This window comes from Apium graveolens, chromosome 7 (genome assembly GCF_009905375.1).
Source record: "Apium graveolens cultivar Ventura chromosome 7, ASM990537v1, whole genome shotgun sequence".
NCBI lineage: Eukaryota > Viridiplantae > Streptophyta > Magnoliopsida > Apiales > Apiaceae > Apium > Apium graveolens.
In genome coordinates, this window is record NC_133653.1 from 217,081,918 (window position 1) to 217,097,508 (window position 15,591).

Below are 15,591 nucleotides of genomic sequence, written 5' to 3' on the forward strand. Positions count from 1 at the left end.
GAAAAATTTAACAAGATCCGAGCAACACAATAATACTTTCAAATCTAGCGGGCTCCTTTTATATCTCCAAGTATGTAACTTGTATGACATTAAAAGATATCATAACCCAAAATAAAAATAAGAAGACATAAAAGTAGAGGAGAGGATGTAATAACAAGACTTGAATGGCATTAATTGAAGAGAGTGTTTACAACTTTTGAGAGCTACTACAATGAAAATTAAAACTAGATCTAGAAATTGAAAAGAGAGGCTATTACTAAATTTAGGGTAAACTAAGATAAAACTAAGGTGATGAATACAAGGGGGAATGGAGGGTATTTATAGCTAAAAAGTAGGGTTTAGGGTAGAGTTGGGTGAATCTTGGCCATCCAAGTGAGAGGTGTGTTGTGTTGATCTTGACCCTTGATTTCCACCAACTCTTTCCTTTGGCTTTTTCTCCAAGTTGCTTGGTGACATTATAATTCTTTCATTTTTGCCCTTTTCTCCTATTTTCTTCACATTTCTCATTTTTTCAAATATCTACAAAATGATGAGAATGTAACAAATTAATTTATTAAAAATATGAAAGCAAGCAACAAATAGGTATAAAATTATGCAAAAATATGTGATTATCATTTTCTTTTGTTATAGTAATCAGAATTGGATTTTGTAATATTGTTGCCTATTGTTTCTATGTTCCTAGTTCTTAACTTTTCTAGCTAAGCCCTTAAAGAATTCATCCCCTCACTCCTCGATGTACTATTTTGAAACGCCGAAAATGTGTTTCTAGTATATGCAGGAATCCACTTGTGCTTCAACTCATATAACCCATTTAACCATTTATGCTCTTGCAAGTGATATTTTTCCACAAACGACGCCCATCTAGCCTCAAAAATACATTCGGTGAGAGATTTATAAATGCAATGGTTGAAGTCCGTCTTGAATTCCGGAAAAGCCGAATAATAATGAGCTAATTTCTCGGGGAATTTTTGACTAATGTGCCAAGAACACAATAAATGGGTAGTATTCGGGAGTACAACCTCAATAGCGCTTGTCATGGCTTGATCTTGATCCGTGATTATAGTCAATTAAGGATTATTCCCCACACCTTCAAGCCAAGTACGAAGAATCCACTCAAAAGTCGATGCGTGTTCATCCCGCATCAATGCAAACCCAAAAATTACCGATTGATAGTGATGATTGACTCCGGTAAATGGGACAAATGGCATTGCATGCCTATTTTTCCGATAAGTGGTATCAAAAGGCATAACATCGCCAAAATTTTGGTAGGCCATTATACATCTCGGATCAATCCATACTAGACACTTCGAGCGATTCTCTTCATCGACTTCGGTCCTAATAAAATATTTAAAACCACTTTCTTCATTCAACCTATGCAACAAGTCCAACCCCGCTAGGGCGTCACTAATCTAAAACCTTTTCTTTCTCTCGTCTCTTAACACAATTCCTAACATGTTGAACATTGAAACCAACTTTATCATTACCTCCATGAATGTTACCAATCACATTCATCACTTGACAATTACGAACCCCCGAACCATAAAGCGTTTTAATCAAACTATGGGTCGCGGTGTTGACATGTCTTTCTCGTTGTACCAAATTCATCTTACTAGGGGAAACAAGACCGTGGTTGTGTACCAATTCAAGGCTAATTACCTCCCAATGACATTTTTTCTTTTGATAATTGACATACATCCTCACCTTACACTCACTTTTAGGAAGAACCTCTCTACGTCGTTTATTTTGATTACTCTCGGCGACGACTCTTTTTCCATAAATCCTACAAACATATAAACGACCATATATCTCGTTGTCTTTATTACGATGGCTAGCTTGAATTTTAATAGCAAATCCATTTCGTAAAGCATAAGCCCTAAAAAAATGACCGGCCTCATCCACACTTTGAAAATTTTGATTCAAATATGGAACTCCCCCCAACAACATTTTCATACAAATTTGCATCCTCTACATTATCATCTTCATCTTCATCCTCACCCTCAACATTATCACTATCATTTTCAACCTCATTTTCATCATTTTCATTTTCAACATCAACCAAATCGTCATCTAAATTAATAAATTCCTTATTTCTATTTACAAAATCATCTTCTTCAACATATACAGGGTTTTAGGTTCTTCACTAGTATTTAAATCATCAAAATGTAAACTATGATCAATAGTCTCTTTTTTAATCTTGACGTTTATGACGAAACATACGAGCAAATAATCTATCCGCCATGAAAATGTGAAATTTAAGATAAAAAATATACCTTGAATTGACAAAACTACTTGTATTTCTTGATAAAAATGCCCCAAAATCGCCTAAAATGTAAACTTGGAGAGAGTAGATTTTTTTTGGGAAATTTTGGTGTTTTGTGTGGTGAAATAAGTTGTTGGGATGTTGGGGATAAGGAGACAGTACCCAACCGCGGAAATTTTCCGCGGTCCGTCCTGACCAACCGCTGAAAATTTCCGCGGTCCTGCTATGATCTCACCCGTTTATCCCTCATTCAACGGCTGATAAACTGTTTGTTAACAAACTATTGTTACAAACCCCTCCACAAGCATGAATAGGACACAACAAGAGTCAATACAACAAGGAGTCAATACATGAATAGGACACAGCAAGAGTCAATACAGCAAGTAGCAAGGACACATCAAGAGTCAATACAGCAAGCAGCAAAGTACTGGTTTATATCGACTACTGAGGTTATGTATAGTAAATAATTTATTATGAATATTTAATAATATGTCATACATAAATAATTCTAATAAATTAATAAATATTATAAGCGGTACAGTTTTTCAGTTTGGTTTTGAGAGTGAAACCGAAACCAAAACCGTAACCTAACCATTATATCAGTTCTCTTACGAGTTTTTTCAGATTTTGTCGGTTTCGGTTTTTTTAGGTACGGTTTTTCGGGTTTAGTTTACTCACCCTGCTCCTCATTAGCTTTCTTCACTTCAGTTATATAAAAGTTTTATAACAGAGCATTTTTATTCACAAACACAAACAATGCCAAATCACTTTTGCCAATTGCTGTAAACAACCACGAGCTGAGAAACGTGTTAACGAACATCGATAGATCAATGCCATTAATTTGTGGTACAACCTCTAGGTTGGACTTGCACCAACCCCGGAAGCAGAGAGCATAAACACTATTAGCTGAAGCAGCATAATAAGTAAGAAAAAATATAAATATATTTGTAGCCCTAGACTTGAATAAAACTAAGTTCCGGTGCAGCTAAAGAATATCCAAAGAGCAAAAGAAAGGTAGAGCGGGAGAATGCTGTGAAGCTTGTAAAATAGCAGGGCAAAGTTGGGAACCCGACAATGAGAGATAAGCCGAAGCGTGATATAAGATGAATCTAGGCCTTTCTTTTAACAAACTTGAATAAGAATTCATTAGCAATATAGTAGAGAATCTTAATATCTAGGAGGATGTATATCTATAATTAATCAAAACAGGCAGCTCATTTACAAGTTATCGATATCCATATGCTGGCAGAGAAACAAACATGTCTCTCACTGCAGAGCATATATATACAGTTTTCAATATACACATGTTCAAAACTTATCAAATGGAACATGACATATGTCCCTGTATATGCTCCTTGTGCATCAATGAGAAGTCATAAAAGGTAGGATATGGAATATATGTACAAAAAAAAGGACATTACATTGTACTAGATAAGGTGAATGAATTAGAGAACTAATCCAGCATTGGGGTTCCCTTGTGCAGAATATAGTCACATCTCCATCACATATGTTGATATATTAGCCTGAAACAATCTTAATGTTAGTCATTCTCAACTGAAATGGGGCAGGCCATAATATGCAAAATCGCTCTTTATCTTGACTTACCTTTTCAATGACTCCTTCCAAAGTACATCATGGTTTGGTTGATTAATGGCAGATCAGCCACTTCTTTTCTTCTTCCTAGTAACTTTTGACTGAAGCAGTCCATGGAACCATGATTAGAAATGTGCCATAATAAATATGCAATATGTGTGCCTCTTCTTTTGCTAAGTACATGTATGTCATTGTTTTCTTAGCTAAGTATGTCCAAGATTTGAGAATTATGAGGAAGAATAATACAAAGCATTAGTTATCTTTAAGGACAAAAGGCAAGAACATGAACCACTGGAGAATCTGCAACATAATTAATTATACAGCACCAATCATTGTTTTCTTAGCTAAGTATGTCCAAGATTTGAGAATTATGAGGAAGAATAATACAAAGCATTAGTTATCTTTAAGGACAAAAGGCAAGAACATGAACCACTGGAGAATCTGCAACATAATTAATTATACAGCACCAAAGAGGATGGAAGAAAACTCCTATACTCAGCAAAGTAGGAATAGAGGATTCATTGTAATCTTAATAATTACTCACGGCAAAGTAGTATGCTATATAAGTATGTCACCAGCATCACGGACATTTAAGCGGGGCGTGACATGTAGCTTCGAAATTTGTAGTTGCAGATTTGCACAATCGCACCAGTAATTCCAGCAAAAAAAATTCTATAACTGGATAGGTGGAATGGGAAAACCTAAACTATGTTTGATAGCTTGATATTATTACCCGACTGTTGAGACAATTCCTGACCTTATCTTTTTACTTATTTTGCCGATTCAAGCATTTAAAAGAGGAAACCTCATCCTATCAATTTGAAAAGCTTAAATAAATGAGCAACTTGCATTTAAGATTCCCTCACAGAAAACTCATATACAGTGATAAAAGGAAAACTATGCATAGAATTACTCATCCAATTTTTATCCCAAAATATATAAAAAAGTGATTTTACTCATCCAACCATCATCCCAAAATATATAAAAAGTTGTTGATGAATAAACAAATGAAAAAATTATAATCACTATATGTAGACGAGTAAACAACACTCCATCACAATACGTAGCAGCTAGCTAGCTGCTAATTTCTACTACTTGTTTGTAAACCCTTTCTTTATCAATGATGACCAGTTCAAGTAATTCAAAAGGAAAAAAAAAAACTTTTCACAAGTCATATATGAACACTCAAACGTTACTCATAGCAAGAATAGATGAAAAGGCTTGTACTCAAATCTGATGTCCCCTGATGCGAACACTTTTGAAGACACAAACTGAACTCTTTCTGCACATTTATCTTATTACTAGCAGGTCATATCTATTTAAACTTTATGTATCTATCTATATGTTAATGTTTTGCAAGGTAACACAGCATTTGAACTACAGCTATTGGCAGTTTACATGACACAGGGTGATGTAGAACAAGGTCAGAAAAAGGGTCAAAAACAGATTTCTTTTCAGAAAATGGGTAATACAGAGATAGTTCCTAAACTTAGATTTATCAAATACTCATCAAACTGATGAAATTCATAAACTAGTTAATTCTGAATAAATGAATGGTTACATCTCCTTTTATAGGAGTTGAATTCTATTTTGGATAACAAGAAACTATTCCCCAAAATTATCAAGATCCCTAATTAATTACTATTGCCACATATCTGAATTCTGATATATATCATTATATATGTGAATTCAAAATCATCGAAGAGTCTTTGATACAGGACTCGGCAAATAAAATAATAATAATTAATATTTGTATATATCTATATTCATGATAAGATTTGAATATCTGAAATACTTTACATTGTCATTCATAAATCACAAGTTAATAACAAGTAATGCAAGTTTAATTCTTCAAAATAAGTAGAAAACTAATTAAAACTCGGTCAACATTATCTTCATCTTTTTTAAAAAGAACAGACTCCATCTCTGGTTCGTCGAGAGACAGGTTTGCAATTGTTAGATCACTTTCCTCCACGTGTGATAAAGTTTATATAGTGCAGGGCTGGGTTTTCTCTAGTTGGGCAGAGTCCGAGGCGTGTCGCCCCCGAGTCGGTGGCGAGTCCAACGCTGTTTTTGTGCCGACTCGCCACGTGGCAAGTCCGAAACATCACTCATGAGAGTGCCTGACTCGCATACGGCAGCCAAAATGAAGAGTTCGTGCTTCCTAGAGTATAATGGTCCTTGGAACTACCCTAGTAATTCTTTCCTCTGCAACAAGATTTCTTAAAAGGTAATCAAGGTATGTCTTGAATCCAGATGGCTTTTAAAAACAATTACACCATTAGCCTGAAATTTTATTGATGAAACTCTTAGAGCAAGTCCAATGGTGATGCTAAAGTGGGTGCTATTGCTATAATATAGCACCCACACAAAAAACCCAACTCCAATGAGATGTTATACTTGATGCTAAAATAGCAAAATGCTATACTTGGTTTTAAATATAGAACCAAGTATAGATGGTGCTATAATTGACATGTAAGCATGCAAGTGACAAAATGCATTAATAAAATAACAGTATAATTGTTTACTTTATGATAATGTAATTTAAAATAGAGCTTTATTTGGATATATTTGGTGCTATTTTGCCTCTACCACTGGACCATTAGTTCTATTTTAGCATCAAAATTCACTTTTTGGTTTCAAATTATAGCAATAGCTACATCTATTTTAACATTATCATTAGACTTGCTCTTACAAATGCAAACTAAAGATTCCCGACTTGCATGCTTAATCACAATATTCGTGGGGATCACCACTCCATAAGCTGGATCTTCAGATTTCTTTTCATATCTTCTTGCTAATATGGGCCCTACAGCTAATAGATAACTTTTGACATTTGTATTGAACTGTGCTACCTAGCGTAAAGTTATTAGGTGTTAGTTTTTTGGTGTTTGATTGCTAACACGAGAAGACTCAGCTCTTTACATCCCCTTTCTCCCTTGCCAACTGTTTCTATATTCTAAAACGTAGTCAGATAGGAATCAAGACACAATATCATAACGCGTACTACTATTTCTGTCATTATATTAGTACTTTTACTTTAGCTATCATCCTCGAATTGTTGCCTTTGGTTATAGATGGAAATTAAGAATCTCACTCAATGATTTAGCTTTGAGCTTGCATCGACAAATCAATTTTGCACCACATTCCTGAATAAATATTACCATTCCTTAAACCTTGGCAACTTCACAGTGGTCAATATATCACTAGATACTACTTTTACAACTAGCACAATCTTATATGTCCAATCAATTAACATATCCTGTATGTCCAGATGGACCAAATTGGATGTAGGCTGTGCTGAGAGTATGATGTATCCAGACGAGCAAAATTGATTAACTATCCTACAGTTCAAAGAATATATGCTATGACCTCGTGATCCTTAAGACATCCCATTCCTAATAGTTCTCTTTAATTATATAAATTAATCATGTAACAAATACTCCCTCTGTCCCTCCCAATTGTTATCGTTTTTGAGAGAGTGTTCGGCACGCATTTTAAGATGAATAAAAAACATAGTTCTATAACTTTTTTTTAAAAATTTCTTTTTCTGAATAAAAATAGAATGTTTAAATTTTTATTTAGAAAAATAAAATTTTTAAAAAAAGTTAAAAAACTATATTTTTTTTTCATCTTAAAATGCGCGTCGGGCACTCTCCCGGAAATGATAAATGATAACAACTGGAAGGGACGGAGGGAGTAATAGTCAACTATATTTATATATCTTAATTATAAGTTATAACCAACTACATTAGCATCTCACATAAACACCACAAAAGCCCATGTCAATACACGTAATAAACTCAGAATCTGTTACCAAATGCAATAATACCCCGTTTGGAAAATTGGATTTCATTTGAAATTCTGGATTTGATCAAATAAGCTGTTTGGGAATTTGGATTTGGATTTCATTTGAAATCCAGGATATTCAAATATTAGTATAAATATGAGAATTTGAAATGATAACTCAAATCCTGTCATTTGAAATATCTCATTTGAAATGAAATCCAAGTTTCCAAACGCCCCCTAAGGCAGCTTTTATTCACTAACATGATCTCATCCCAATTATATAACTTCATTTAATAAATGTCACACATCAATAACAACCATTGATAGTTACACACAACTCCTATATCATAAATTCCACAAAAACAATAAGATTTACACACAATATCTAAAACATATATTTAAGCATAGAAAAGAAGTGAATTGATCAGTACCTTGTGTGAGGCTTCGGACAAAAGATGATAATATAATCAGCACCACGACAAGTAAACGTACTAGTCCTATCATCATAAGCATAACTATACGACCTTGGACAAGCATTTTTAAAAAACTGAGCATAAATCGACGGTCTACACGTATCCGGAGTATTAAACCCCTCACTACAACAATACATAGGATCACCAAAAGCCTCACAAGCACTCTTACAAGCCACACCTCTCTTCCCACTCGAAACCCTCAACTCATTCGGACACCCATTGTTCAAATCAACCAAACACCCTGTAGAAACACACCCACCGCTCCTCCCGCCTTTCGCAACCACCAGCATTGGTAAATTATATCCATCAACCAAGCTGACGTCATAAAAATCCAAACCTGAGTCACCATTAAGAGTGAACTCAGCAAGACTAGCAGGAGGAATGGCCCCACTTCCAAGACACTCAACTTTACCAGAGCCACAATCGCCGGTGAGACAAGAAAATTTTCCGGCCGGGTCAGTGGAGCAAAAGGTCCGACCCCAGATCCGACCCGACCAAGAAACCGGGGCGGGTATGGTTTTTGATTTACCCGGTTTAAGAGAAAAACCGGTGAGGTTTATAATGGGCCGGTTGGCGCCGGTTAAAATTCCCGGCCAGACAGTGTATCTACACTTGTTTACTAATCTGAATGAAGTTGATTCTACTTCTGCAAATACACACACACACAAAAAACACACACTTAGTAAAAGATTAAACAATACATATGTATAATTGAAAAAGATTGAAGACCCATGTGGAGAAAAGTGTTACCTGAGATTGAAGAAAGAGTGATGAAGATTGTGATGGTGATTAGAGAGAAACCCATTTGGGAAATCAAGAAGATGGTTTTAATTTTTATTATTTTTAAGTTTGATTTTAGTGATTCTTGGGGAAAAGGTGGTGAAAGATAAAAAGATGATAGTAGCGGAGAAGGTTCTAGTTCTTGCTTGTTGCTTTTGTGGTTTTTTTGTATTTGTATTAGAAATGGGTTTTGCATGAATTGGGGTTTTTTCTTTTGATTGAGATTTAACTTTCAAATAATAAAGGGGTTATCGTATACTCCCCGTATTTTTCATTTTTTTACACTTTTTTCGGTCTTTTTAATGTGTGCCCAAGAGCACATAATAAGCCCTAAATTTTATGAGTTTGATGTATTTTTATTGACGGAGTTGTTGTAAATGCAGGGTTCATCAATATTTATGATTAGAGGATCAATCAAAATGCACCAAACTTAGTGTTTATTGTGTGTCACATTAGAAAACCCGTTCTTTTTTTTCGATGTCTCATTCATTTTTTACATTTCAAAACTTACCAAAAATAGTCAATGGTCCCCTTACTTCCCCACTTTTTCTTCCTATTCACACTACTTTTATCCCACTATCTCTCTTTTATACATTAAAAATCAACGGGTCCCACTACTTTACCCATTTTTCTTTTTCTTTTTCACTACTTTATACATATTTCTTAATCTCTGTGTCCAATTATTTTGATAACAAATCAAAAGGACGGAGGGAGTAGTTTATTTGTAGTGTGTCCAGATTTGGGTCCGAATCATAATATTCGGATATAAAGTGATGCCAGTTATATGAGGACCGGATCCAAATTGAATATGAGTCAGTACCGTATTTTTATTTTTTAACCGAGTATTTTATGATCCACCGGATACGAGTCAAATATGATCCACTAACATTAAGTATCAATTTTATTTTAACTATTCAAATGATTATTAGTATAAAATAAATATAATACTACAAAAATAATAAGCAAAAAAGTCATACTTTACAGGAAATTAAAACTTATATAAGATATAAAGAATTATAAAATGATTATTTACTTACAAATATAAATGGGTTGAAAATATATTTTACATATGGGTTCGAATCGAATATGAGCCATGAATCATATTTAAATAATTGGGTAGGATCATTTTATAGAAAATAAATGAAATTTAATTTGAGCAGTTATATGAGTGCTCATATCCGAGATCATATTTATCCGAGTTTAAATTTTTCGCAGAATTGGATTGTTTATAAAACGCATATGAAACATGTATCATATTTTTGAGTCAGATATAAACTGAGATACCGGATAATCCGGATTAATTTACGGCCCCAAAAGGGGTTTTGGCTTTTGTTGCTTTTCATCGGACATGTCATTAATATCCTTCTTTTTACAAAAAGTTATTTATTCGTATAAGAATTGTATTTAGTATTTAATTCAAAAAAAATAATTTTTTTATTCAACAAAATTTACCGATTAACATAATGGCTTGCAAGTTGTCCGGCACGTTTAAACGATAAAACCTTAATGTCTGACAATCTGAATGTTAAAACAGACAAAAGAAGAAAGTTACAAGTCAAATAAGTATTGAAAGTCATTCATTATTTTTGTTGAAGTCAATATGCCCGGGGATAAATTGAATCGAAATATAATTGCCGCACCATAAAAATCTTTCATTTAAGAAAATTTACCATTTAACCTAAGGACGTGCATAGATTTTCCCGAAAATTTAGACAATAAATATATAAAGAAATATATAATCCCAGCTTTTCGCTCAACAGGAAAAAAAACCTTATAGTATATAAACTTTGAGGATTTAATGTAATAATAACAAAAATAAAATCAAAACAATAATTCTCAAATTAATGAAATGTATAAAAACAAAGTTAAAAAATAAAAAAGAAAGAAAAAACTAACCAAAGGAAAACCCGTTGGTTTGACAAGTAATTGAAAATTAACTAAAACAATCAGATATTACAAATTAACCACATTAAATGGTACTAAATTATCTATTAACAATTCACAACAAACCAGCAATACTATAAATTTACCTCTTAATAGCACAAAAATTATACCCAATAAGTTACACAAATGATTAAGAATTTAAAAATTTTACCCAAATATATTATAAAAATTAAAATTTAAAGATTCAGATACCAAATATAAAATTGTTCGAAATTTAAAATTTTAATAAGTGGACAATCTTGACACTCTAATAATGATAACTAAAATCTTTCTTCAACGAGCAGTACTAGGTATCCCAAAAGTTTTTCCTATTTTTTTACCAAATAACTTAATTGACACATGGCTAAATTTGATTTGTGAGCGCATATGTATACATGCGGGGTCCTATATTATTTGAAGAATCTTTGGAGGGGGGTTTGGGGTCTCCAACATTTTTTTTTTTTAAATAGACATATCTAATTACACACACTATAATGCAAAATGCTTATATTAAGGAAATAACATAACGTTTAAATTAGCAAAAACTCCTCGATTAAATTCAATCAACAAAGATCTTTGACAAAATCAATTAACAAACCAATATATACCTAATAATAAACAGTAGTAACAAACTCAATCAAACGGATCAAGATAATTATTAGCAATAAATTGCAATTGATTGAAAGCAATCAACAAAATTTTGGACAAAATCAATTAAGAAACCAAATATTCAAAACACATGATACTAGCAATGAATCACAACTAATTGAAAACAATCAACAAAATTTTGGACAAAATCAATTAAGAAACCAACTATTTAAAATACATGATAAACAGTAAAAAAACTAAATCAACACGCAAGGAAATGTACATTTCCGAGTCAATGACTAAGAGCAAATCCAACAGGTGTCTTATATGTTGTCTTAAATCAAAATTTAGGGTATTTGATAAGAAAAATAGTCCTAGTGATGCCTTAGAGCATCCTCATTGGAAACCCCATTCCCATCCCCAAAAACTTACTAAAAATGGTAATTCCCTAATAATTTTCTCAAATTTTATTCATCTTTTAAAAACTTTCTACATCTCATTCCCCATCTTCATCCCTACTTCCTTTTTTTTATTAATTTTTATTTTCTTTCATTTACAATTTTAAATTTTAATTTAATTTAATTTTATATATTCTTTAGTGCCATTATTTGTTACATTTGAATTTTTCATGATTATAAAAAATATACTTATACTTGTTTTTTTTAAAAATTGGTATAAAATTTTAAGAAAATTTCAAAATATTCAATAAATATTATTTATTTAAAATATTAATATATGTGAAATGTTAAGATGATGTAGATTTGAGATAAAAATAATTTAATAAGGTGAGAAATGAAATGAGGAATGAATAGTGAAACCCCAAATATGGGGATTTGGTTTTAGTCCCTAAAATTATACCCTATTTCAGGGATCCGGATGTCGGGATGTGGATCATATTTTGACAAAATTTAACATAATTACCTAAATTATCGGGATAAGGATTGAGATGGGGATTGGGATGGGAATGCTCTTATATCATTAGGACAACCTCTTTGTACCTTATTTTTAAGTCACTTTTCTCGTTACCCTATTTTATATTTTATTATATATTATTGTACACTCTCGATTTCTGTCTCTATTATATATTGTACTTTAATAATGAAAGTAAATTTTTAAGAATAAAATATTAAATATATAATGAGAATAAGGCACATTATTGGAGTTAAAATAAGATAAATATGTCTTAAGTTACTAGGATATAATATTTTATATTATATTTAAGTTTTCAACTAAGACATTGTTAGACTTACTCTAAAGGCTATCCGAGTATATGCAAATTATATGAACAAGCAATATGATATTAACCTTTCTGTGCAACTAGGACTTAAATTCAACATTTCCCATAAAAGACGAATGCAAAGGAGAAATATAAAACTTCAAGCCAAGAAACAATATTGGAGAAGAAATTTTTGACACAAATAAAGGGAATAAAATAACTTAACATCGAATTATGAGAGGCAACTAAACAAGTGGATTTCTCGACTGAGAAGAACAAATCAAATAAATTTTTGTCGAAGAAAATCAAACTAATTACAAAAGCACAAAATTCATTCCAATAAATAAGATTTATATAATCTTGATTGTTGTGCAAGATATGCCTATACATAACAAGACTAAGTCACCTTTACAACCCTAAGATTAAGTTGTTTGATAATCTAATTTGTATCTGTAATTATATTTCTTGAGTCTGCAAAATGTTAAGTAGATTAGACTAGAGGATTTTCCTGTGAACAACCATCAAACTAAGGAATAAACTTTGGACGAAGATCAAATCCTGATCACACCTCAGAGAGAAGTGTAGCAGCTTGTATGTCGAGAACTCCAAAATGACATGTAGAGAAGTCTCAAGAGATATTGATAAGTCAATATGCATGTAGAGATCTCAGATATCGACAAGTCAAAAAGTCCATGTAGAGAACGGGAGATATCGACAAGTCATTTCTTCATGTATAGATCTAGAGATATCGACAAGCCAAATCTACATGTAGAGAACTAGAGATATTGACAAGTCAAAAACCTATGTAGAGAACTGGAGATATCGACAAGTCATTCTACTTGTAGATAACTAAAGATATCGACAAGTCATTAACACATGTAGAAAACTTAAGATATCGATAAGTCATTTAACTTATCGATATGTGACATCTCTAAAAAACAAAATAGATCTCGACAAACTACTTCATAATTCAGAATACAGACAACTTGAAGATTCAAGATAATCAATCAACAAATAATTCTATCACTGAATTGGAAATACTACAAATGCAGTTGAAGAATACAAGATCAAGGGCCAAGATTCACGGGATGAAGGAGGGTCACATGTCTATTAGATTCTGCACAGATTTGCTAACACTGGAAATGAAAAATATACAAAGTAGATTTAGAAACCGTGTTAGTCCATTTTAGTGCAAGTTTTGTAATTACGTACATGTTGATCTATTAAGCATGTCACAGGTTCTTTGCTTAGAAGTAACAAACATATCTCGAAAAAATCTTGAATTTTCTCTCAAGAAATGTATCTGAGTTCTTATTTTTAAGAACACGGATTTGTAGTAAAATAAATTTGATTTAACATAAATCAATTGAGTTTTTGATATTTGCTTGTGTGTTTTGCATTAGTATTTTATCTCTACAAATTCATACAAACGGTTTTGTTCCATAAGCTAGAAAGATAATTCAAATTCAAGAAAAAACATTCACCCCCTTCTGTGTGTTGCATTTCATACCTAACAAGTGGTATCAGAGCATAATCTGAAAGTAAATAGATAAAGATCTTGGAAGTATGAGTGCATAGAAAATCACCAGTATCAAGATACGTGTCTTTGACAAGATAAACTACACTATGTGGAAAAAGAAAATGATGGTGTTCATCAAGATGGACAATCCAATGTACATTGAAATTCTTAGATATAGCGCATTGCTCTGTCGCATGCGGACCTGCACACAGCTCACAAACACTAGTTATCTGCTTAACACCATAGTTAGCCAGAGAATCGATCTTCATGGACAATGCCTTTAGTTGAACAGTGATAGCCGTATCTGTATCCACTTCAAGAACTCCTGCTACCTTGCCCTGTGGCAATCTCTGGGTTGGATACTGATATTCATTAGCAACCATCAGTTTAATTAGATCATAAGCTTCTTCATAGCTCTTTGCCCATAATGCTCCACCTGATGCAACATCAAGCATGGGTCTTGACTGTGCTCCCAAACCATTATAAAAATAATTGATGATCATCCAATCAGGCATGCCATGATGATGACACTTCCTAAGCATCTCCTTGTAGAGCTCCCAAGCTTCACATAAAGATTCTCCCGTTTGTTGCGCAAATTGAGTAATAGCGTTTCTGATTGCAGCTGTCTTGGCCATAAGAATGAATTTAGTGAGAAACTTTTGAGCAAGATCTTCCCAAGTAGTAATCGAACCAGCTGTTAGAGAGTGTAACCAGCTCTTAGCCTTGTCCCTCAGAGAGAATGGGAATAGTCTCAGCTTTACAGCATCTTCAGAAACACCATTGAATTTGAAGGTGTCGCGGATCTCAATAAAATCCCTAATATGCATATTGGGATTTTCTGCTGGAGAACCCCCAAACTGGATTGAATCCTGCACCCATTGAATTATGCCAGGCTTGATCTCAAAGGTATTAGCTGTGATAGCTGGCCTAACAATGCTAGATTGAATGTCAATGATCTTGGGTTGAGAAAAATCCATCAAGGCTTTCCTTCGTGCTATTGGATCTCCCATTGTAATGAGTACCTGAAACACAACAAGTAAACCGTGAAAGTAAAAGAATTCGAGTCAGTGAACTTTAACGACCACTGATGACAAGCACATAAACTAAAAATTAACAACACTGAGTTCCCCGGCAGCGGTGCCAAAAACTTGTTAGGACGTTAACACTCGCTAATAATACACGCAAATATACACGTTCACAAGTAGTATATAAGATATAAATCAGATTCGATCCCACAGAGACTAGTCTAGGTTAAGTTCAATTTATGCACCTATGCAATATTGTATGGTTATCGCTCAATGCTAAGACAAATAATAAATTAGGTTTTGATTAAACTAAGAGATTATACTAAATAACTTTAACTAAAAGAATTAAGGTAGAATTACTTATATGAGACAAACATGGGATTTTAACTTCAAAAATACTTCATTCAAAGTCATTATTCTTAACC

The 15,591-nt window shown here is 33.0% G+C and overlaps 2 protein-coding genes and 1 non-coding gene across 3 annotated transcripts; 1 reads left to right on the forward strand and 2 right to left on the reverse strand.

Moving 5' to 3' along the window:
• Positions 1-1,404: 1,404 nt before the first annotated feature.
• Positions 1,405-1,944, reverse strand: LOC141674477 (protein FAR1-RELATED SEQUENCE 5-like). Its single transcript, XM_074481181.1, has one exon. It carries the CDS (start codon positions 1,942-1,944, stop codon positions 1,405-1,407), a length of 540 nt encoding a protein of 179 aa, XP_074337282.1.
• Positions 1,945-3,435: 1,491 nt separating this feature from the next.
• On the reverse strand, positions 3,436-9,086 carry LOC141672016 (thaumatin-like protein 1b). Its single transcript, XM_074478500.1, has 4 exons — positions 8,866-9,086; positions 8,074-8,761; positions 3,866-3,954; positions 3,436-3,783 (listed from the first exon to the last, which is right to left on the reverse strand). Exons 1-3 carry the CDS (start codon positions 8,918-8,920, stop codon positions 3,870-3,872), a joined length of 828 nt encoding a protein of 275 aa, XP_074334601.1. The 5' UTR covers positions 8,921-9,086; the 3' UTR covers positions 3,436-3,783; positions 3,866-3,869.
• Positions 9,087-14,654: 5,568 nt separating this feature from the next.
• LOC141675820 (small nucleolar RNA R71) lies at positions 14,655-14,761 on the forward strand. The gene has a single exon (XR_012556452.1). It is a non-coding gene; the product is annotated as a small nucleolar RNA R71 (small nucleolar RNA).
• Positions 14,762-15,591: the final 830 nt, after the last annotated feature.

What these genes read in the sequence shown, in the direction of transcription:
- LOC141672016 (XM_074478500.1), bottom strand. Translation starts at nt 8,920, where the DNA reads ATGGGTTTCTCTCTAATCACCATCACAATCTTCATCACTCTTTCTTCA. An exon ending in CACTCTTTCTTCAATCTCAG is followed by an intron (nt 8,762 to 8,865) that starts GTAACACTTTTC and finishes GTGTATTTGCAG; the next exon opens with AAGTAGAATCAACTTCATTC. An exon ending in TGTCCGAAGCCTCACACAAG is followed by an intron (nt 3,955 to 8,073) that starts GTACTGATCAAT and finishes GGACTGCTTCAG; the next exon opens with TCAAAAGTTACTAGGAAGAA.
- LOC141674477 (XM_074481181.1), bottom strand. Translation starts at nt 1,944, where the DNA reads ATGTTGTTGGGGGGAGTTCCATATTTGAATCAAAATTTTCAAAGTGTG.